General features: G+C 39.7%; 1 protein-coding gene across 2 annotated transcripts in view; it reads left to right on the forward strand.

The window, feature by feature from the left end:
* The window catches only part of ARFIP1 (ADP ribosylation factor interacting protein 1), a 63,251-nt gene that overhangs the window by 24,526 nt on the left and 14,228 nt on the right, over positions 1–24,497 (forward strand). For both annotated transcript variants that reach the window (XM_015409039.1, XM_015409041.1), the window contains exons 4-9: positions 5,906–6,014; positions 8,543–8,638; positions 12,093–12,205; positions 19,114–19,335; positions 19,695–19,852; positions 21,654–21,828. In XM_015409039.1, coding sequence (XP_015264525.1) covers positions 5,906–6,014; positions 8,543–8,638; positions 12,093–12,205; positions 19,114–19,335; positions 19,695–19,852; positions 21,654–21,828 — 873 coding nt within the window. The remainder of the gene's footprint in view (positions 1–5,905; positions 6,015–8,542; positions 8,639–12,092; positions 12,206–19,113; positions 19,336–19,694; positions 19,853–21,653; positions 21,829–24,497) is intronic.

The following is a 24,497-nucleotide window of genomic DNA, read 5'->3' on the forward strand; positions in this document are numbered from 1 at the left end:
ATATATCTAACTTTCAACATGGCCCCATCTGTGGATACTTAAGTCTGGAGACTGGAGCCATAGACAGACAAGACAGATCTTTCTACAAACCTGAGGAAAGTTTGCTGAAAAATCGGAAAGCTTAAAAAATATGTGTGTGGGGGGGAAAGTCTCCCAAATAAAAACAGCACATGTAGCTTTAAGAAATGGTTGCCCTCGCCCTGACCTGAATTGCTGAGACAAGCCCAATCTTGTCAGATCTCGGAAGCTTAGCAGGGCTGACCATGGCAAGTACTTGAAAGGAAGACTTCCAAGGAATACTAGGGCTGAGATGCAGAGGCAGGCCACCTCTCTGAAACATCCAAGCCCCACTAGGAGTCACTAGAAGTTACCATGACTTCCAGGCACACACACAGAGAGAGAGAGAGAAATGGTTGCCCTCAGCTGCTGTTGCTTGCCAACCATGACAGTATCGCTAGACTTCCAGACTTGATTTTTGTCAGTAAGAGGATGTGGGAGAGGGCAGGGCTTTTTCCAGGGCTGTTCGGGCTTTTGAGGGAAAACACATGGAGACAGGCATGGCAGCAACCAGGAGACTTGCTGCCACCTGACTTGTGTGACTCAACCCGGCCTGCCTGGCTGCTTGCTGTTGTTCAACTGCAACCACCCTATGAGAGCCAGTGTAGTGGTTATAGTCTAGGATCTGGGAGACCCAGGTTTGAATCTCTATTTATCCATGGAAACTCACTGGGTGATCTTGGGCCAGCTACATATTCTCAGCCTAAATTACCTCACATGGTTGTTATGTGGATAAATGAAGGAGAGGAGAATGATATAAGCTGCTTTGGATCCCCATTATGAAGAAAGCCTGGTTGAATATAGTTGAAGATGGGGGGGGGGCAGATAAAAGGTTGGTGGGTGAAAAGAAGAAAAGGAAGAATGGAAAGATGAGGATACTGGGGTGCTAGGAAGAGGCAAAGAGGCAATAGTGTGGGGAGGGAGATAACAGGGTGCTCCCCGCAAGTCCTTCCAGGTTCAGCACCACCTGACAGGGACTGACAGCTGGCACTGTCTAATGGGGCCCAGTGGCCAAGGAAGGGAAGGAAGGAAAGCTGAAGACAGGTGGGGAGATAAAAGTGAGTTGGCTGGTAGAGAAGAGAAAACAGGAATAGAGGGACAGGTTATGGTACTTTCAGTGAAGGGAAATAGTGGAGGAGGGAAAAATGAGATACCCTCCCTCAAGTCCTTGTGAAACTTCCACTTGTACTATCTTAATACTTAAATGTATCTTAAACCTGCTATCTAAGCATATGCATATAGCATAAATGATCTTTGGCACCCAAGTGCTTGCTTGTTCCCAGTGACAGGCAAATTGTATGCAGTTGGACTTGACAGAATTCAGCATTTATCAGCCTACATGACACCAGTTTTGTTATTTATTTTTTTAAAATCATCCCTAACCATGTCTTTTCCAAGTATTCATTTCCTGAGCAACTACTGTTGAGGAAGCTGTGTATGCTGTCATGTTTCAGCAGTGGAAAAGACTTCAGTTTCAGAAATGACTGAGCAGTATGAATAGTAGCTACGGCTTACATTAAAGTTGTTCTTCAAAAATGCAAGTTCAATAGTAAATTATAACTTCAGTGTTGAGGCAAAAGCAAAGAGGTAAATATTGAAGCAACTTATATCCTGAATAATCAATATTTATTTGTTTATTTTACAGTCGATGTATCCTGCCTTTCTGCCCTCACAAGGGCCACCAAGGTGGCTAAACATATTAAAACATACATAACAAAATCACATTTAAAACCATTAGACCAGGGGTGGCCAAACTTGCTCAACGTAAGAGCCACATAGAATAAACATCAGATGTTTGAGAGCCACAAGACATGAGCAAATATCACACACACATTTTTATTTTAAAATATGTAAATTTGCTTTTTATTAACATTAAATGAGACGGCCAAAATAAAAACAGAAGGGGTAAAAACAGATATTGATAATGATATTTATTTGTCCAATGATATTTGTTTGCTAATGATGTGTATTTGTCTAAGAGAGAGAGGAAAAAGAGAGAGAGGTGAAAAGAAAGAATTAAAGAGGTGGAAAGAAAGAGAGAGAGAGCCAGAGAACCAAGAAGGCAAATAGATGGGAGGGAGGGGGAAGGAAGGAAGGAAGAGAGGGAGGGAGGGAGAAAAAGTATGCCTCTCCTTCGCTTCCCTAGCTAAGCGCACAATATGTGTGAAAGAGCCACATGTGGCTCCCGAGCCACAGTTTGGCCACCCCTGCATTAGATACTGTTGTTGTATAGTTCAACATGATTTGAAAGAAGACAACACAGAAAACTACGAAAGCCCTAGAAATTCAAAGTAAAATAATAGGAAAATATTAAAACTATCTTTGTGTCTCAATAATGTCAAAAAGTAGATCTGTATGTTACAAGAATGCTGCAGGGGACTTTCTTTTTCCATCTCCCAACATTTCACTACATCAGCCAGTATCATGATGTCATCATGTGTATGTTCTTTCTCCCACTCCAGTTCATTGGATGGCAGAGGTAAGAAAATGTACACTGGATGTTATCATGACATTGGTAAGCATTGCTACACATTATTGCGGTGTGGGTAGACAGTGATTCTCCTTTTGGAAATTACTTTCTATGACATCTTCAGGTTTTTCATAACACATAGAATATAGAACTCGCTGTAGAACATTCTAGAAGTTGTAATAGGCTGCTGAGCACAGAGATTTCGGGGAGGGGGCAGCAATTGTGTCTTATCCCTACATTTACACTATTGCAAAATAGCAAGGACTAAAAAAACACAAAATATCATTCTACATTCCAAACAAAGCAGAGAAGAAAAACAATGATGCTGTGGGGAAAAATATTTAATACCTCACAAAGATGTGCCTACGCATTTTGTACACTGGTTTATCAGGGGATCTGTAAAGCAATGGTGGGAACATCCTGAGAGAAGGTTGCTTTACAGATGCCCCGAGGAAGCTGCATGCGAAACGCATAGTGATCTTTGTGTAGAGTACAGTAAAATATTTTTCCCCACCCCACCAACATTTTTCTTCTCTGTTTTGACTTTGTATTGACTCTTTTCTTATCTACATTCTAGACAGCCCTTGAGAAAAGTTAGGGAAATGGCGCATTTTTCTAAGTCTTTGAAACTGTCACGTGCAAAATGAAAAATTAGGTAGACTTTTGGCATGCATTTGTGCCTGTTATGATCATTAACATTGTGGTTTTGAAACCAAAGCTGGCAGCCTTTCTCAATAGACTGAATCGGTTGACTAGAGATTAAATTCATAATCCCTGGTGATTGTTCATTGCTACAAAACTTTGGCATTTAGTGAAAAACAAGAAAATGTGTTCCAGAACTTGGGTGTGGTAAAAGGATGAAAGAATGAATCAAGGGAGAAAAGGTGTGCTGAAGTCCCACAAAAAGCAGTGCATCCCTCCTGGGGATTGACAGTAGAGACAAAAACAAAGATTCCGTCTTCTTTCTCAAGCAGAATAAAGACTAAGCCACACTGCCTCTGATGTCCTCCTCCTTCTCACCCTTGCTTCCTTCCTGTGTCCCCAAGGTCCCATGAGAAAAACACAAATGAAAACTATGGCTCAATTTAATCATCATGGTTTATGCTAATGATACTTTAGATCCCAAGCTCTTTGTACTAGGTTAGGGGTCAAACTGAACTATACCAGTATTTACTCTTTTAAAAAAATACAGTGTTTAAGTGAAGGGAAATGGACCAGTGAGTGGCCTGGGAGCCTCTTGTTGCAGTGTTACTGAAACTAAGCAGTTGTGAACATAAGTTCCTTGGATGGTAGACCACTGGGGAAACCCATGAGGAGGGGTTATGGTTCATTAGTAGAGGATCTGTTTTGCATGCATGTGATCCTAGGCTAAATGCTCACCATCTCCAGTTAAAAAGACAGGTAAGAAGGTCATATAAAAGCTCTCTACACAAGACCCTGGAGTGCCACTTCCAGAATAGACAATACCTTGATAGATCAGTGGTCTGACTCAGTATAAGTCTGCTTCAAGTACAGGGAAATTCTAATTTCAGTCTGTCCAGAAAGTTATAGGTGCTTACCTAAAGAGGTATTTTCAGGGTGTTAATAGAAAGTCAAAGTGTTAAATGTTTGTAGAAGACAGCCCATGTAATCTCCCTACTACTGTGAACAAAAGATAGTATTCAGTCTTTCCCCCTGCGTATTCTGTTACCTCTGGCCACCTGTGGCCTTTATTCAGTAAATTGTACCATCACTTAGTTTAGGTGAGGTGATGGGGTCCAATCCAAGTAGGCCTAAGTAAGTTAATTTGGACCCTTTCTGGCTCAGGCCCTGCAAAGTTTGCCCATTGCTGGTTGTGTTAATTATATAATGTTTCTAACATGTTTATCCATGTTAAAATTCTCCAGCTTCTTGAGGCCTTGCAATAAATACTAAGGAGCTGTTATTTCAGGGGGTCTTAGCATGTGAATTGTTATGCTATATGTTGTATAATACTATGAAATAAAGGAGATTGTGCAGCCTTAAAGACCTTTACTAGTGAGATCAAGAACAGCATAAGACTTCATTTACGTTCAATCTGAACTGTTCAGACCTGTTTCAAAAGTCTGTTTTGAATAAAAGGTACTCACATTCTGCTCTTAACCGCTTTGACAAAGTTCACCTTTTTGTTTGTAAGTAAAAGCCTGGCTCTTATGGTAAATTGCCACTAGCTTGAGGATGGTGTTGGTGGGTTACTTTTCACTGATTCCCTTCTCACCGCAGACCCCCATTTCACCCCTCATGCGGTTCCTGAGAGGCCTTTGTTTCCCAGGAGCAGCATTACTGAAAGCAGTGCCAGTGGCAGCAAGAGTGGGGAAGTCCCATTCTGCAGATGAAATGCCTTCCCTTATGGCAGATTTAGAAGAAGAGAAGAAGAGATTGGATTTATACCCCGCCCTTCACTACCCAAAGGTGTCTCAGAGCAGCTTACAAACTCCTTTCCCTTCCCCTCCCCACAACAGACACCTGTGAGGTAGGTGGGGCTGAGAGAGCTCTTGACAGAAACTGCTCTTTTTCAAGAACAGCTCTTATCAGAACTACGGCTTGCCCAAGGTCATCCAGCCAGGTGCAAGTGGAGGAGTGGGGAATCAAACCCGGTTCTCTCAGATTAGAGTCTGCACACTTAACCACAACACCAAACTGGCTCTCTGCAGGATTTACTGCAGGATCCAAGCCATAGTAAGGAATTGGTTTGTTCCATGCATATGGAACATAGGACATCTCAAGCACAGGTCCTTGCTGGTCAGGAAATAAGATTTTTATCTTGAATGTGTTAGTTGAAATTCAGTTGCATTGAGTGGGTTGGAAATGGTTCCTTTAGTCTATTAAGGGCTGCATCTTAAAGCCTTCCCAAATATAACTAAGACAGCAGGATTATTGACAATGTGTTTCTCATTTTAGCAGATCAGAGAAAGAGTAGAGTTGTGGCCTCACAGTATATTTGAAGGTGGTGAAGAAAAAACTTACCAGCAAGAAAAAAATGAATTAGCATACAGTATTGATAATCAACATTAGAGTTGATTCTGATTCTTGACTCAATCAAAACACATTCTGGGAAGCGATCTATAGAGGGATGCATGACTCTACCATCAAGTGTCTATGCTTTTCAAGCAGGACCTAATACCTAACAAAATATTGGCATATAACATGTGGCTCACAAATATAAGTGAAATCTGAGGTGCCAGTTTAAAAAAATGTATTGTGCTAAGTCGTCATAATAGAATGTTATGACACCATAAACCAAATAGCAAGCTGTAGACTACACTGTTCAAAATGCTTTAAAGTGCTCTGTAAAGCCTAAATGTTTTCTGGGATTGGGATTGTTACATGGATTTCCCTTTTTATTCCAATATTTCCAAGGACCTGAAGCGCTCTATATCAGCTGGACTTGGTCTGTCTGAAACCCAGATTACATCTCATGGCTTTGACAGTACCAAAGAAGGGGTAATTGAAGCTGGACCTTTTCAAGGTAAAAGTAGCACATTAATATTGGGAGGTGGTGTAGACATGTTGTTCTGCCTGAAAGGGAATTGTGCAGTATTTGAAAGTATGAAACGTGTCTCTTCTGTGGAATAGTGTATGTATCAGCAAGTCTTTTACTGAACATGTGAAGAACTTTAGTACTCAGTTTTAAAGATTTTCATGGAGATAGTAAGAAAACAAATGATGTAGTTGGAATCTGGGTGGTATACATGAAATGGTTCACCACATAAAGGCAATAGCAAGCTGCTCCTTTTAAGGGACTCTAAGTTGAAACGTCACATGCAGGGGTCATTTCATAGAAAAAGAGGTGCAGGAGCTCATTAGCATAACTCATTAGCATAACTTATTTGCATGTGCCACACCCCTTGACGTCACCGGAAGTGTGTCAGAAGGCAACACCCACCGCTTAGGCAAGCTGCTCCTTTTAAGGGACTCTAAGTTGAAACGTCACATGCAGGGGTCATTTCATAGAAAAAGAGGTGCAGGAGCTCATTAGCATAACTCATTAGCATAACTTATTTGCATGTGCCACACCCCTTGACGTCACCGGAAGTGTGTCAGAAGGCAACACCCACCGCTTAGGCAAGCTGCTCCTTTTAAGGGACTCTAAGTTGAAACGTCACATGCAGGGGTCATTTCATAGAAAAAGAGGTGCAGGAGCTCATTAGCATAACTCATTAGCATAACTTATTTGCATGTGCCACACCCCTTGACGTCACCGGAAGTGTGTCAGAAGGCAACACCCACCGCTTAGGCAAGCTGCTCCTTTTAAGGGACTCTAAGTTGAAACGTCACATGCAGGGGTCATTTCATAGAAAAAGAGGTGCAGGAGCTCATTAGCATAACTCATTAGCATAACTTATTTGCATGTGCCACACCCCTTGACGTCACCGGACCTGCAGGAAATGACCCCTGGTCACATGGGGTATTATCTGATAGCTACAAAAGGTTTTCGTGGTATTCTAACTTGGTGGTTAAAAAGCATGATCAGAAAAGGGGCATACAATTTCACCTACATTTGTATCATATATAACAAATCAAGACTAAGATGCAATATTTCACAACTCCAGGTGTCTAATTCCAATTACTTAGACATTTTACCAGTTAAGAAAGAACTGGAATTTGTTACAGTATTTTTACACATATAGCTTGCAGCTCTTAAGTTTTCCCATACTTAATATTTTTATGTCCAGGGGCACCTTTAAGACCAGCAATATTTTATTCAAGGTATAAACTTTTGTGTGCAAGCACACTTCTGATATAGTGAAACAGGATTTCCTCAATGGATTGGAATGGATTCCCTTGGTGGCTGTTGCTAGGCAACCACAGCATTCCAAGGCTGGGTTTCAGTGAGTAAAAGACAAGGAGGGAGCAGGGCCCTTTCCAGGCCTATTCCCTCCCCCCAAGGTTTGTAGAAAAATCCCCTGAATCCTTAATAGCCCCCTTGCAGACTTTTTGATCCCCACTGGGGTGGGGGGTAAACATGCTCATGATTTGACTTACGATGCTTTCTCTTGTTAAGTTATCCTGGGGTTCCACCAAATGTTTGAGGGCACTGCTCCATTCTGATTTCTGGACTTGGATACACTTGGAAATGAAGAAAATAAGAAATCATAACCATGTACTGTCCTCCTAAATGTCTGTAATAACAATCAGCATATTTTGCACTAGAACATTATTAATTCCTTCACATCTGTGGTACTAATGGCAATGCACAACACCAGAAACTGTCTGATTCCCTCCATAAATGGTATCTAAGGGATTATGATATTAATCCATAAAGTGCTGTCCTGTTCTTGCCCATCACTGTCAAAATTTAGTTAAGCCTTCGGGTTTTTTTACCAAGTGGTATTATTTTTTCCTTTGGGTTGGATATGAAATTTGGCAGAATACAAGGGAAGGCACTTGTGCCTGAGGAACGGTATGTTCTTGCTTCTCCTCCCAGTTAGCCCATTGAGCCCTTCTAAATGGTGTTCCTAAGGGACCCTCATAAGCAGCGTGGGTGGGTGTAGGAGTCTGCACTGACAAGGAGAGGTATTGGAAGAAAGTCACCTCTCTTTTACATTTGTGGAGAATGACTTTAGAATTCAGCCACACTGTTACTGGTCACAAACACCAAAGGCCTCCCATTTCCCAAAAGTCATTTTGAACAGAAGTCATACCCTATATGACTTGCTGCCTGTTAACTTTAAATTGAAGGGATATAAATGCTTTGAGTGAAGTAGTTCATATAATTCAAATGATCCTATGGCTACTGCTACTATTTAATTGTGAATGTTGAAAGACTTCCTTACTAAGTCTTTTTCTTTCTCTTTTATTTGATGTATATGCATAACAATTGTCAACCAAAATATTTTTGTAAGTGTTTTTATGGATGTTTACTGTCAGGTATTTCTATACCTGATGCGAGTACTCTTTCTTATTCAGAGGAATTTTCTCCAGTATTTAGTATTTTTGCATAAGAAATGTTGGTCCAATACAGATGGATGTTCATGGTATATGTCCCATTTCCAGGTTCCTCAGCACCACCCATGTCACCTGTTATATCTCCTAGCAGTGCAGCAGCTAGCAGACTGGCTGGACAAGGGAGTGATTTAATTGTTCCCAAAGGTATTTTGGGGTCTGAGCAGATAACCCCCTTGCTGATACAATACTAACTCCCAACTGCAGTGATGATTTATGATTACTTCTGCTGCTTTTACTAAGAATAACTCCTGCTTTTTTGGTTCTGTCCCTTGGCAAATCAATCAAAAGTCTTTTTCTTTCTCCATGCTATTTTCTTCCTTTTCAAAGCAATAACCAGTGTTACTGCATCAGAAGTGCACACTATGAGGACTGACAACCATATGTTTAAATTATGCAATTAACCTTGCTACTATAAGCCTTTTTGCTATCAGAAAATAGTAATGTTGTTCTGTGCTCTGTTGTAATATATTATTCTCTGCCCAGTTTAAGCTACTCCATGAGTTATTTGACTTTGACCAAATTATTATACTCTTGGTGACTTGGCTTTGTAAAAGTGGAGTATTTACTTGGCTACAACTAGGAATGTTTTGCAGGCTTCATGAAGCTGCAAGTATATGCTGATGGCCAACGGTAGGAAGGAATTTCTGAAGCCTCTGTATTTTAAAAAAATCAAATGTGACTGGAATACTGAACGTAGTGTTGTGGCTTATGAAAAGCATTGCAATCAAGTAATTGTGTTAACTGTTCCATGTAAATACGTCCTATTTTACAGCACTTCAGTATCTTCACATATATGGTCTGCTGGATGTGGGTCTCAATACAAATCAGATTGGTTGCTTTTTTCCGCCTTTTCTTTTAAAAGACTGTTGTCAGTTGCTATTTAGATTATACTCGAAACATGTTCCTACTAGGTTATTACGTTGTACTTGGCAAACAGTTCAGGTTATATTTTTTAGACCTGCAGGTCGCTATGTGTCTCAGCATGCTCTATCCTGTTTACTAAAATAACATCATCATCATTGGAGTCCATTCAACTCTTGCAGCTCATCTTTGTGCTAGCAAGGTGTTGTTTGGTGCTTAAAAGTTTGTATGAGCATTAATCTGAAGGAACACTGCAAAAGTGAGACGTACTGTGATTTACTACAAGAACAAGCATTTTTAAAACATTCCCTATTTGAATTTTGTATCATTTGATTTAAAGTATGGTTATCATGACCTTTCTAAATCACTGATGTTTTGCTTGCAGGTCTTCTATGAACTTCTTTTGCCTAGAGCTAGATTCTACTGTTGTTTCTCTGCTTGAGCATCATGGCAGAGATTGATTTCTGCACTTGGGAGGCACTAAACTGATAACACTGTGTGAATTTGTGTAATGGTGCTATGACAGACTCCTGTCTCTTTCCCAACACCCAGGCAGAGTTTTCCCGCCAAAAATATTTTAGTTCCCCTCAGTGATTGAGTTGCCCTCCAGCAGCGTGTATTTCTTCTTTGTTTGATTTCTTCTTTGTTTGATAAGCTTTAGACCCAGTACAGAAACTTGAGGGTTTTATAAACCCCTGTGAAATGGCACTTGAGGCAGATTAACTTTCAAAAACAGAATAAAGATTTTATTAAAACAGGCAGGGAATATATAAATATGAGTATTCAAGGTGCAGAGGTTGCTGAGATAAAACTTTCTAATATATACAGGATTTTGAACATACAAGAGGGTGTTGTTGAGGCTTAATTTCTGAGTTTCAAGTTCTTTTCAGTGAGAGGTTTTTGCTTATTATATATTTCAGCCTGTTACACAGGATCTTGAATACAGTTTCTTAGAGAATAACTTTGTCTTATGCTTCTAGGTTTCTCCCTTCAGAGATCTAGGTTTTCCCTTTAGATATTACAATTTTTCACTAATTCCTGAGGTGTCTAAGCTTCTCCGCTTTATCAAAGACCAGGATTCTCTTTCCAACCCCTTTAATTGGCAGGAAGTTATTTTCCTTGTCCCTAAGAAGCAATAACTCCTTTTACATTTTGACTTGTGTGGGAGTTCTCGCTAACTACCCAGACCTTATACCAAATCCTTCTCCAGTATCCATGGTCTGTATAAAGCTGTTCTGTAGCTTTCTTGACTGAGAATCTAAATTCTCCCTCAGAGTAGTTCTAATATATTTAAGACAATGGGGTCCTTATTCTTCTCTCTATAGCAGTACTTTTCTGACAATTCCCTGGCAGAAATCACTGACTCCCAAAGTCTCTTCCCTCAGAAGCCAAACCCGCCGGCTACTGATCCAGATGTTAGATTTCAGACAAGAATCTTTCCCCTCCAGATCAGCGGTTTTATTTCCTCTCTTAGCTGATGCTGGCCAGTCAGAGAGTTAGTAGAGCAGCCAATCACATAAGCTCTTATCTCTAGGGAAGATTAACTCTTGAACTCCTGACTCCCTGTCCCAAGCAGCATTTTAAAAATCCTGCTTTTCTGTGCAATCTATCACAGGTGCATTGGAAAGAATGATTCTGATCTGAAAGTCTGTGCACAGATGTAGCTCTTGTCACTTGAAGAAATATGAATATGGCTGCTCCTTCCCTCTGCATTGCAGTGTCTTTGCAGCAGCCACTGGTGTCACTATAGAAGCAGAATGTTTCTTCAGAACTGCTCCACACATGTCTTCTAGAACATCAGAACATCTGAAGGGGCAATGCATCACATGGTAGACTCATATAGGGGCTCTGGGGTCAATTGTAGGTCCCCAGCATGTGTCCCTTTGTGTTTAGATATCACCCCACCATACATTAAGTGCCCATCACAATGCCTGCACCATCTGCTGAATGAAATTTGAAGCTGCCCTTAAATTTTGCTGGGATTGTAAATGATGGTGTTACAGAAGTAGGGGCTGGGCTGGAAAGAGTGCAAATACTTCATGAGAGTATTTGAGCAGCAATCCAGTACACTCTGTAGGTTTTCAGCTTTTAGGTGGAGCTTTTATTGTCCTTAACTGTGCATTTACTTTGAGAAAAATTCAACTTTGCTTTCTGGTGGGACTCCTTTATAAACAAACAGACAGAGTAAAATTCTGTGTCAGTCTTGTATCCTGGATCGTATGCGTATTTGCTCTGAAGTCCTCTACAATTTGCTGTGGCTTGCTTCCAATTAAGCTTTAGTAGGTTTGTAGTCACATCTTAAGAAACGAATGAAAATACTGATGGTGAAGGTAGAAGGCATATAGTGTTGCATATTGTCCACATGCTTGGGAAAATTCTATTTCTCCAGTATGCTGAGACAAATATCTCGCATATGGTGAAAAATGAAGCATCTGGCTAACTCTGTAATGTGTTGGGTCTGCTTTGTTTTTAAAGTGTTCTGTTAAAAGAGACTGTATTTTAAAGTAATTAAGAGCTCTAGGTTACCAGTAATAACGGATGTCAATATAAATACACAAGCAATGTTATTTTGTAAGGTTAACTTATTATATAATACTAAGGCCCAGATTAGTGTACTGTTCTCTTCAGAATGATATAAAAAATATTTTACTTTGTAGCCTTTTACTTTAAATATTTCACCATTGCAATTGTATCAACACTTGAGTGTCTGATTTCTTATTTGTGGCTTCTAAAACAGGCAATCTACGAATGCAGCAAAAAAGTGGACCAGTTGTTCTAGCAGATGAGGTGAAGAATCCAGCCATGGAAAAACTGGAGCTTGTGAGAAGGTGGAGCCTAAACACTTATAAGGTTTATATTCATTTACAAACAATTCACTGCATTCATTTCAACATCCTGATTTTTTTGCTTCACACATAAAAGATTTTGGCAGTTTATCAGAAAGATAAGTCTAAGTAAGAATGACATACTTGGTTTTGTTTTTATTTTAATCTTCTGGTACACTGACCTTTTGGAGGATGAAGGAAGGTTATGAAAGAGTGGCATATAATAAGGAACATAATCTGTTTTTAAAGTTTGTCAAAGAGTTTTGAGTGTCAACTTGTCTTGAGCTAAAATGAGGCAATAGTCATTCAAAACAATCGTGTAGCATAAATGCTGAATTTGGAATGAATTGCATCACTAATAACACTTCTGACTGTAAGAAGTTTACAATAAGATCTTAACTTTCATTGTTGCATCTCATGCTTTTGAGTTTGTGGATTTCAAATTGTAAAGCGGGAGACACTTCATGTTTCAGTGGTGCTATTTTGTGATCTGGGTGGAGACTTTCATGTGTCACCTTTCAATGGGTGTCTCAGTGAAGTGACTTGCCACTCCTTTAATCTGTAAAATAGTAAGGTATTATGTCAAAACTCTCCCAGTGCTGCTCATACTATCACACAGCTATATCACTACTAATAGTAATACTCAGTGATCCAGTGCCTACCAGTAGTGCTGTTGTCAAAAAAATAAGGTTATGTACATGGGGAGGGCTTCTCAGCCATGAAGAAATGCATTGATTTGTAAAAATTTTAAAAGCCTCCAAATATTTCCAGTGAGGTCTGAGTATGCTTCTTACCCTTAGGGAATCATAAAACATTGTGAGCAATGGGGAGGCAAGATTTAGGCCTGCTTGATACCCTCACAGCTTATAGCAGAGCTTGCAATCTTGTTAAAGTAGGACCTATTTCTAAATGTATTGTATTTTCCAGGATTCACTTGCAAATAAATCCCAACCTACTTTTCACTTCTCCCAACCTAAAATGCAGTAATTTCAGACCACTTTACACTGAGCAAGTTTATGTTTTTATGTTTGTAAATAAACATATAGTATTGCTGAGGAGCAGATTGTATTTCATGGCCATTTTGTGTTCCAGCTCATGGTTTGGTTCATAGTTTCTCCGGGGGGTGGGGGTTGAAGAATACATGCCAGGAGTCATGCATCCCTCAGTTCTAATTCCCTAGGATATAGTACAGCTGAGTTCTAGATCTAATTGAGTGACTGGGAAAGGATATGTTAGGATACTAAACCTCTCCAGTGTAGGAAAATAATATAATTCGTTTTACTGTATAATTCAAGTAGCCAGTTCATGCAATGCATCCCTTCTCTGCAAAGAGTCAAAATATTCTGTGTGTCTGGAGTTGCCTTATTGCACATGAGTGTATTCAAAATGTCATGGAGAACAGTGTGTCTTCCGTGCCACTAACTTTAGTGACATCTTATGTAAACACAACATGTACACATCATTCCATCACTTGTATCTAGCCAACTGCAAGCTGAGCTCCATTTGTAGAACAGAGCTTTTGCATCCCCCCTGCCCTCAACCACATACACATGCACTGGCTGTCCACTGCACTTCCAAAGTGCCCTTTTACCAGTGGGAACAACCAATGGACATGACTCAGTATATCTGTGCCAAATAATGCAGTTGTTTTGCTCCCCATTTTAGTTATGTAAGGGTAATGCTTTTCTGGTATATGAGTTTTGGAAAGTATGCATGGGTGTTACAGAAGTTAGAAGTGATGTGCTTCTGGGGTGGAATGGGTGAGATCTGTCCTGCTGCCTTGGTATATTTTCAGAATGTGCAAGCTGAGCCTTGTTACTGTCAGCAACAATGCCCCTATTTGAACATACTGTACAATCGTATGATGTGCTGTTGACTATACCAAGAGTACATTGGTTTGTAAATTGATTTTCCTTCTAAATACATCCTTAGAGAAGGTTACAGTTACTTCAGGGTGAGGCAAATTCAGGCCTTGAACTGAATTTATGAACAACTTGAGGCAAATAATTTGGCTTTGGTGTTTTATATTCTTCATTTATATTTCCCTATCTAAGTTGTCTTGGGCCGTGGTGGCTCAGAGGTTCAGATGCTGAGTTGCAGACCAGAAGGATTTAAAAATGGACAATTCTAGGGACAAGACAGTATCTTTGGTGTGTGCAGTCCAAAGAACCGGCACAGGCTCTGTGTAGGGAGTTCCAAGATTACATCAGGTTTCAGCAGGTCTGGAGCCCATGTGACATGCTAAAGCTCTTGTCGCCAGGACTGGGAAAGGAGGATGCAAGTGATAGGTTGTATCTGCCATTCTCCTGATAGAAGTGGATCTTTCCTTCACCAGCAGGCTGCTGTGACTCATGAAAAGACATTGCTGGAGATCCTTATAGACAAAAGGCTAAACAGGTTAGTGGGCTGCATTAAGTAGGAGGATTTGGGAAGATTGATCATCCTCCACCTTTTTTGCCGACGGTAATGATTGGAGTTTGTTTAAATAACGATCCGTCTGAGTTGGTTTTCTGTAGACCTTGTGACCTAATTGAAGGTTAGCTTTGCGGATGACCATGATATCTAGAAATGGGAGTTCACCCTCAATTTCTTTTTCCATGGTGAATTGTATGTTCGGCAAAAAAGAGGCATAATCAAAACATTAGTAGACCGTGCAAGACGGATATGTGAACCTCACTTTCTCAACTATGAATTACATCATCTAAACCACACACTTCAAGCAAATGGCTGCTCCAAGAATGAAATCAGAAGAGTGATTAAACCAAAGGTAAAACAGTCTCCCACAGGAAAAGTGTTTTTGCCGTATATCAAAGGAATCACTGATCAGATGGGAAAACTTATGAAAAAACACAACCTACAAACAGTATTCAGACCCACCAGAAAAATACAACAGATGCTACGATCAGCAGAAGACAGAAGAGACCCTCTCACTTCTGCACAAGTATACCGCATACCCTGCAGTTGTGGACAGCGTAGCATTCAGACAAGAATAAAAGAACATGAAAGACATTGCAGACTTGGCCAACCTGAAAAATCAGCAGTGGCTGGACATAACCTAACTCAAACAGAACACAGTATCTTATTCCAAGACACTGAAATGCTGGACAACACATCCAATTACCATGTCAGATTACACAGGGAAGCCATTGAAATTCATAAACACAATTTCAACAGGAAAGAAGAGAGTTTAAAAATAAATAGGGCATGGTTTCCAGTCCTGAAAAATACAAAATGGTCTACATCTTACAACAGCACTATAGATTAGAATTTCAACAGCCAATTCATATGCAAAAGAACCTCCTCAGAAAAGCTCCTTCATTAACATGTCATAGCCTGGGAAACTCCTTCAAGATAACGACTCAGCCCTACCCCACCTTCCTGAGTAGATATAAATTACCTGCCTACCAGTATTCTTCTCACACTGACACAGAGAGTACTCCATCTTTCTGTGTTATACCTCTGAGGATTCCAGTCATAGCTGCTTGCAAAACGTCAGGTACTACAGTGCCAAGTCCACGGCCGTACAGCCTGGAAAATATACAACAATTAATGATTGTTGAAGGGGTTGGATGGATAGGCCTGAGGGCAAAGGCCATCATGAAGGTGACCCACTGGATTCTGGAGAATGTGGCAACATCTGAGGGGGGACTGGACATGAAAGACTAGTTTTAATCTCTGCACCTCTGTTTTAATAATAGTTAACCTGTCTTTTTAACACATGTAGTTAGCAATGATACACTGTTATTCTGAAAGAGGTAGAAATTGATATGAATCTAACAACCTATCTTCAAAAGAGCCTGCTTCAGGACTATAGGACTTGGGCTTATCAGGAGAAGAAAGGTTCAGTAAGTATTTCCTGTGCCTCAGCTGATTGCATACACGGTTGCACTTACCTAGTACTGTTCTTCTGTGCAGGTACACATCCCTCCCTCCTTTCCCCACTGTGGGCTCTTGGCTCTATGCATCCTTTGATGCTTCATGGCAGCAAAAGGAGGACTCAGAGGGAAGTGCAAGAAGGAGCTTGCCTGTGCTGAGTGACGGGAGTGTTCCTCAAGCTATCTAAAGGGCTGGAAAGCTTTGGAACTTTCATCTCTGTGCATGCATGTATCATGCTTAAAAGCTGATGCTTTGTTCAGGTCTTTTTGCTATTTCTTTAACCCAAACCCTACTGTATTGTTTTTATTGGATGTCCCATCCTGTTGATTGTACTTGATTTTACAGTATGTAATCCACTTGGAGTCTCAGCGAGAAAGTCAAGTGATAAATAACCATATAATATAAATAAATAATAATGTGTATCTGCACAAAAGACCACATGATGAACAAGAATAATAATAATAAGAGATTGGATTTATACCCCACCCTTCACTACCCAAAGGAGTCTCAGAGCGGCTTTCAAACGTCTTTCCCTTCCCCTCCCGACAACAGACACCCTGTGGGGTAGGTGGGGCTGAGAGAGCTTTGACAGAGACTGTTCTTTTTCAAGAACAGCACTGACAGAACTATGGCTTGCCCAAGGTCATCCAGCCAGGTACAAGTGGAGGAGTGGGGAATCGAACCCAATTCTCCCAGCTTAGAGTCCACGCACTTAACCACTACACCAAACTTACAGGCAAGTGCAACCCCTGTTGTTAGCTATCCAGCAGCTCCAATGAAATGGCTCTGCATTGCCTATATTCTCAGACACATGCGCACATCTCAGAAGATTGAAGGCTCAGGTTATCTGAATTACCACCCTGGAACACAAGCAGGTACCTGTTAGAGTAACACTGACTAGTATTAGCAGAATTGTATTGGTATAATATCCATGAACTGAACTGAGATAACACTTGTGACTGTACACAACAGGATCATTGAACAGTATGTGATTGAAGAGGAATGGGAATGAGGACAGTTGTCTTAATTGTTCACTTATCCTATTCTACTTCTCCAGAGTTTGTTTGTTTGAAATAAGGATTAAATTAATGAAATAAATTTCCTTTCCCCAAAAAATTGAATGGTAAAAGCTTTCACATTCTTTGTGTCCTACTGCTTGGCTTATTCCTCAAACACTGGTAAACTTAACTAAGTTCTACAGGCTTTTGATTTAGGTGTACTCAGAAGAACAAGTAATGCTGAAGTCATCTGGTCTCCTATTTTCAGGATGACTTGAAATCTTTTTAATGAGTCCTTTGCTTCTTGAATGTCTACATAGCAGCAGTAACCCAAAATGACATTTTTAGCCTTTAGCCAGAAAAAAATATGCATGTTGTTCTTTGCAGATAAAACCAGCTTAAATTTTACTAACTTGCTCCAATTGGCCTTTCACAGGATTATTTGCACAAATCAGTGCAATGTTGTAAAGCCTTTATTTAAAATTCAATATTTTGAATATCTGGGCTGGTGCATCTTAAGATTTTAAGGTTTTAAGGTAACCTGTAAGCTCATAAATTGGATTCTGTTACCTTACATTTAGGCACAGTCTTGTAGATATAAGGTTCTTTGGGGTAAAATTCCAAGTTCATGTTTTAGCGACATAGACACTCCATTTGTTGCAATTCCATTTTGGGTGCACTCCTCAAGTGGGGCCTTGCAACTGGTGGCCTGTGGGCAGAATCTGGCCTGTGAAGGGGCTGCCAGCTAGCTCTTGACAGGATGCTTCCACTTCTTAGTTCCAGTGACAGTTAACAGTGATGGGGTGAGGGTGGTGGTGTGGTCATAAGATAACCTTAGTTATCTTGCAGTGGCAAGAATAAGAGCAGCAGCAGCTCCTGTCTACTTCTCCCCTGTGAATGAAAGAGTGTGTCTGACAGTTACTAGGTGGCCTGGTCTTAGGTTAGTTGCTAACCGGAGATACAGAAATTGACCCAATCTTCATTAATGTATCTCACAAGCTTCCAGTGAACATATTCATAGTCCTGCCACCTGTCCTTTCAGTTTATTGAGCAGTGCATACTGATTGCAATAGACTCATGTAGATGGCACTGCCTGATCTCTTGACACAGCCTACGTGATTACTTTTATACAGAACTTCTTGACTTGAACTGCTAATGATATTTTTCTTTTTAGCGATTTTACAGTGAAGACACTTATATAGCACACAATAACCTGGGTGAATTTTTTTTTGGTAGTTGTATGTTGGAATAACCTTCTTGGATTTCAGTTACCCTTTTTTGTTACAGTTGTTTAACACCAAACAGGATATGAGGATTCAATTATAGTTTGGTATTTGGCAGCATATCCTGAGTGTAGGAAAATACATGCAATCATGTCTTCCTTCTTACGTTATCTCTGGGGAAAGCAGCCAATATTTACCTATAGCATTAATCACCATTGCTCTAATTATCTTCTATTTTAGTGAGCCTTGTTCTTTACTGTATATTACCTGAAAGTATAATGTTTGTTCCAGATTCCTTGCTTGAATACTTTCATGCCAAGTATACTTTTTCTCTAAAGTTCATTGAGCATGCCATCCCACCATTTTCATTCCCTTACTGGGGAATATCTGTTATTAATCAAAGCTTACATTCTTCTACGTGCTTTTAAAACTGTTTATAGTGTTTCTTGGAGTTTTGTACCATAGGTTTTTAAAATGTTTTCGATGTCCTCTAAACACAGTTTTCTACTCAGTTGTCAAATAGATCAACGAGAACCTAAATAATGAGTCCTAATGGGATACCCGCATTTGAAAACTTCTGATACTTAAATGGAAGGGGGTAGCTACAGAGAGCCCTTCATCTATGCAGAAAAATATTAGGGCTTGCGGTGAACCCTGCTTTTCGTCTGCTGGGAACCAAATGCTACGTGTGGCATTCTTTCCTTATTCTGTCAAGGATATCATGCAGATAGAAACTCAGTGGGTTAGGCAGATGAGTTGCAGTGGAAGGGAAGAATTTGGAATTGGATGTATAAGCTTTTGCTTAATTTTAAACTCTTGTTTTTCAAATTTTACAGTGTACTCGTCAGATAATCTCTGAAAAACTGGGCCGAGGTTCACGAACAGTAGATCTGGAGTTGGAAGCCCAAATAGAAATCCTGAGGGATAATAAAAAGAAATATGAAAACGTCCTGAAACTTGCACAGACCTTGTCCACGCAGCTTTTCCAGATGGTGCATACCCAAAGACAACTTGGTGATGCATTTGCAGACCTGAGTTTAAAATCACTAGAACTCCATGTAAGATTTTAATTGCATTTAATTGCATTAGCAGTAGCCAGTTTACAGAAATGCAAGCTGTTTCATATTCCTAAAGCTGTTTCATTCAGTTTCAGTAAGGTTGGCTACTAATTGATGGCTTCTTTGAAATGAAATGAAGAAAATGTGCATAGAATTAATTGTTGCCTTGCCTGAACTAATTTGTCGTTAATATCTGCCAATTCATTTGTTTTTATAATAAGCAAGTAGAAGGTATAGGGGTATATGTTCAGAGACTTCACTCCCCAATATATGCAGCAAGCATACACTGGCTTTGATATGTAATGAATAGCTGAGAATCATTAAAAACACCACTGACATGTGTTTGTTCTCTTTAACAGGAAGAGTTTGGATATAATGCTGATACTCAGAAACTTCTTGCTAAAAATGGTGAAACTCTTCTTGGTGCAATTAACTTTTTTATTGCTAGTGTGAACACTTTGGTGAATAAAACTATTGAGGATACATTAATGACTGTAAAACAGTATGAAAATGCCAGGTAATACTTTATGCAATATTATCTATAGTTGTTAAAAAATATGGGTTTTTTTGTTTTTTAAATATTTTTTCTCAGTACAACAACCAACAAACAATTGAACTTCAACATTATACATAAGTAGAATTTCTAATGTTGGTACATTAAGTAGAAATTGTAGTACCTTGAGACGCGTTATCCTTTTGTTGAGCAGTTGTGTTGTATATGCACTAAATTAGGCATGTTGGATTGGTTCTTACCAGCTTTTCCACTGGTGCAGGAGAGAGGCCTATTTTGACTTCTGAAAGGGCTATGCTAAAGATTTTGGGACCTTGGTGGGCAAAAGGCCAATTGAAAAGATAACTACACTGAAGAAAGTAATTGGGTGAGGTCACCTTCCTCCCTCTTGTGCCATAGAAAAGCTGGTAGGACCCAAGTCCTTGCGTGTGTACCACGTTAAGATGCACACTGTATAAGAAACAAATTTCAGTACTGAATATAGATGCTGCAATCTCAACTGTGTCTTTAGAAGCCTGTAAAAGAACCATGTGTGCAGCTATGTTTTTCTTCAGTGTTCCCTATTCACAGTTCTTGTTCTGCAGTTCAGTTTAAAAATAACATGCTTTGTTGATAGTGGGAACTGCTGTGGGGTGAACAGTTACAAGGAAATTCTGGCTGTGCAGTCAATTCTCTTACTTGCATGTAAATGATTTCTACAGATGATGATCATTAACTTTTTACTTTCCACTCTGCAGTAATTAAACTTTAAGCCTTTATGTTTTGAATGTAGAATTGGTGCAGAGAATTGTGTTTTTCATGTTTCCTACAATAATATTGCAATGAAAATCAGTGTAATGTAATACATTGCCTCCTACCTTGAGCTCATTAGAGAAAAATGGAAGAATCTATATGTAACTATAAAGCTGTCTTTATGAATGCAAAACTATTTCGGAATGAGGGAGAGGGAGAAAATCATGCGGCTGGCAAAACGAGATTGATAAAATAAAATAATGGTGATAATTAATTAAACAGCCGCACCACTGGGTTTTTAATATGGTGGGATTCTTTATAGGAGTAAAGAAGGGGCATAGTTCATAAGTGTTGAGGTGAGGTTTAGAGGGGTATATCTTGGTTTGAAGAACTACAGAGCATGATAGCTACAGACTTCAAGAGCGTAGAATAAAGAAATGACTTTGCATGTGTCATAACAAGCAGTATCACTCACGAGTATTGTTGCTGTGGCCTGTAACATGAGTTTGTCTAGTTCCCACAATCAATCCCAGTCAGGAAGACAGGAGAGGGAGGGTAATGTGAAGGTAGGATTGTCTTAGCTTCCTCTTCTTTACCTTGCTTTGCCTCCTGCTCCAAGCAGTGGTAACAGCTGCCAGTCTTAAAATATGGGAGGGCAACAAGGAAGTATTGTGCCTGCCTCCATAGTTGCATATTCTTCAATGGAATCAATACACTTCAACAACTCAGTGTATATATTTTCTGAAGATATTTGTTGCATGCATGACTAAATTATGCATGACTAAATTATGAGCCCCTTTGGGAAAGGTTATTTGCATTATTTGCCCATGAGCAAATGCATTAGTGTATGCATGTTCATGAGCTCAGAGTGGCTTACATGTGTATAGTGTGTAGACAAACCCGTATTGCATGCCCAAACTGGAGTTGCTTTCATATTGTACAGAATGCAGAATGGGACACAAGAATTCAGGGGGGAATGAAATTGTCTATCTAAATATATAAACAAACTAATTTTTAAGAAATGTGACTGCATAGCTCTACAAATCATGCAGGTCATGTTAACTTTTCTTCTCAGGATCGAATATGATGCTTACCGCACAGATCTAGAAGAACTGAATCTTGGCCCACGTGATGCAAATACTTTGCCAAAGATTGAGCAGTCACAGCAGCTCTTTCAGATGCATAAAGAAAAATATGATAAAATGCGTAATGATGTATCTGTCAAATTGAAGTTTTTGGAGGAAAACAAGGTAATTTTTATTTGCTAATTTAAGTTAAACTTGAGGTAAATTACCTACCAAAATACTATCTAATTTTTAAATCATGTTGCAGTCTATTGGGTTTTTTAAATTTAATTCTAATAGGTCACAGATAAAGTGAATTTGAATATGTGTGTGTGTGTGTGTGTGTGAAAGCTATTTTTATATTTCTACTTTCTAATGTTACTTCCTTGACTTGTTATATAGCTGCAGAAGTTAGAAATTTTAAAAATTGAATACATTTTTAAAAATATAACAAAATAATGTGCAGAACACCACAGTCAATAACATTTTCAGTCATATCCTCTATGACCATATCCTCCCCAATACAACACAGTCTTGCTCACTTGTTGAAACGGAAGAAGCAGTCCAGACTACCTTCAGAATGCTGTTCCAAAGGACAGAGGCCATTACAGTAGGACTGAGCACATACTGAAACCACTTGCACTTGGCAGAAGATGGGGTAGTCCAAAGAAATACATCAGCTGACCTAAGGTGGTGAAAGGGAACATCTTTCAAATGTCTGAAAATAATACATGTGACAGAATTGAGGGTAACAATTCACAGTTGGCAAGGAGTAGGGAAAGGGACAACTGCACACCATAGCAAGTAAATTTTAGCTGCTTAGCTATATGTGACAGGGGCAAACTTTTAAACACCTGCCATGGATGTTCAGGAATGTTTCCTTGACCCTCCATTACAGAAAGCGTCAAAAATACTTAAATTGTGTACTGAAAGGAGATGCTTGACAGACATGGCAATCAGCATTGGTAGTCCTGACTCATTTAAAATAGCAATTGTATTTGGCAGAATAAGAAAGGGCTCTCTGAATGACAAATCCTGTTGCTGCTGTTCTTTTCCCACTAATAAGTGATTTGTTAGAACTCTTTCGAGTCCAAATCAGGCAGCAGTGACATTTCTGAGTGTAGTTTAGAACCAAAGTGAACTTTCCCTTGTTTGGCATTAAATGCCAAATGTGCAACTTAGGGTGATTGACTAGTGTACAGTGGTCAGTGTCATCATAATTCCAGTAGAAGTACTGCCATCATTTAATATGTTGGCTAAATATATTTTGTGGTATTTTGGTTGAATATGTGGAAAGGAACAGCTATTACTGTCCACTTTGGTTAAAATCTCATGTTTATTTTAAATCGGAATTAGAAAAGTATGAAATATGTAACAGGAAGCTGCTCTCCTTTCTTCCCACTAGAGAAGGGGAGATGACTTTAAGGCTGGGCAAGGAAGGAAAGGGAGAATATAGAAAAGAGAGAAGGCGCAAACTAAACCCTCTCCAAAGGGTCTTGTCTGTACTAGCTTGGAATTTCCATCACTTTCCCAGGAGCCAAGTGGCCAAGAGCCAACTGGGAAAGAAGCAAAGAAGAGCAAGTTGTCTAGGAGAAGACCCCTTCCATCCCACAGCCCTTCATACTGGGGGTTGAGGATATCAACACCAGGCTTCCTCATATAATTTTTCAACAACTGGGAAAGCTGGTCTTTGCTTGCTGCTTCCAAGTTAGAAGTTTCTTCAGGTTGGGCATGCTTTTAGCAATGGATCCTAAAACACAGGTAGGATCAAGAGACCCTTGTTTTGGATGGAGTGGGAGTTGGTAGCAGGTCATTCATTTCCTTCTTGCCAAAACAATTGATTCTGTTCAAAGTACTACGGGCCAAACAGAATAGGACTTTCGTCCCACTCTCTGTCACTACAGGCCACTGAACACCTTAAAATTCTGTTCCTGTGGGCTCAAGGCAGTATCTCATGTAATGTGGGGATGAAATGGAGTTCTGCATTTGGAGGGGGCAACTGGCAAAATCATCCAGGAACAGAAGTGCCATTCTTTTGTTCATGTCATTACACCTTTGGATCCAGCTGAAGGTTTTGGACCTGCTTTTGTCAGCTACTGATTTTGGGATGTGACAACTACTTGGTCCCTGCACAAATTCCACAGAAAGATGCAAAAGAATATCATGTAAAGAATAGGAGAGACGAGGGAAGCTCTTCCCTTACTCTTTCTGCTCCACCCCTTCCACGCCCAGTGAATTGTGAAGCTACCCTTTTGTTTCTGCCAATTATCTACATATCAGTGTTATGTTAACTCCTGTCTACTGGAACTTATGCAGTGTTTGAAAGTCCATAGTTTATGCATTGGCAGGAAAAAAAGAGTCCAAAATAGCTACTAATGTAGTAAATATCACAGTTAACCTTTTTCCATCTGTTGAGTTTTAACTTTGTGTGGAATCCATTGGCCATAGCCACAAGATGAAATGGGGTGGGGTGGGCTAGAAGAAATGCTCCTCGGTTTAAGGTAAGGAATTTAATTTCTGGCTTCTTTGATAACAAGAAGTCCTGTGATTTCATGGAAATTGTATGTACCCCCTTCAGTTCTTTTACAAAAACTATGATAATAATTTGAGGACTTGTGTTGATAGAGTTGTGTTTCCTTGAATACTGTCATTATTACCTCATTTGCTGTAGATGCCCTGAGGGAAAGGTGGTTTGGCAACTTCAGATGTTAAGACAAAATTATTTGTGATCTGTCTTTCTCTCTGTCTTCACAATGAATAAAAGCTGTACTGATTGTGCACTAATAGTCTGCAAGATGTCAAGAGCCCATGACAGTTGGTAGCACTGCCTGTTACACCAGCCCAGTCTGTGTTTG

Source organism: Gekko japonicus, unplaced genomic scaffold (genome assembly GCF_001447785.1).
Source record: "Gekko japonicus isolate JY-2015 unplaced genomic scaffold, Gekko_japonicus_V1.1 scaffold24, whole genome shotgun sequence".
In the NCBI taxonomy this organism is placed as follows: domain Eukaryota; kingdom Metazoa; phylum Chordata; class Lepidosauria; order Squamata; family Gekkonidae; genus Gekko; species Gekko japonicus.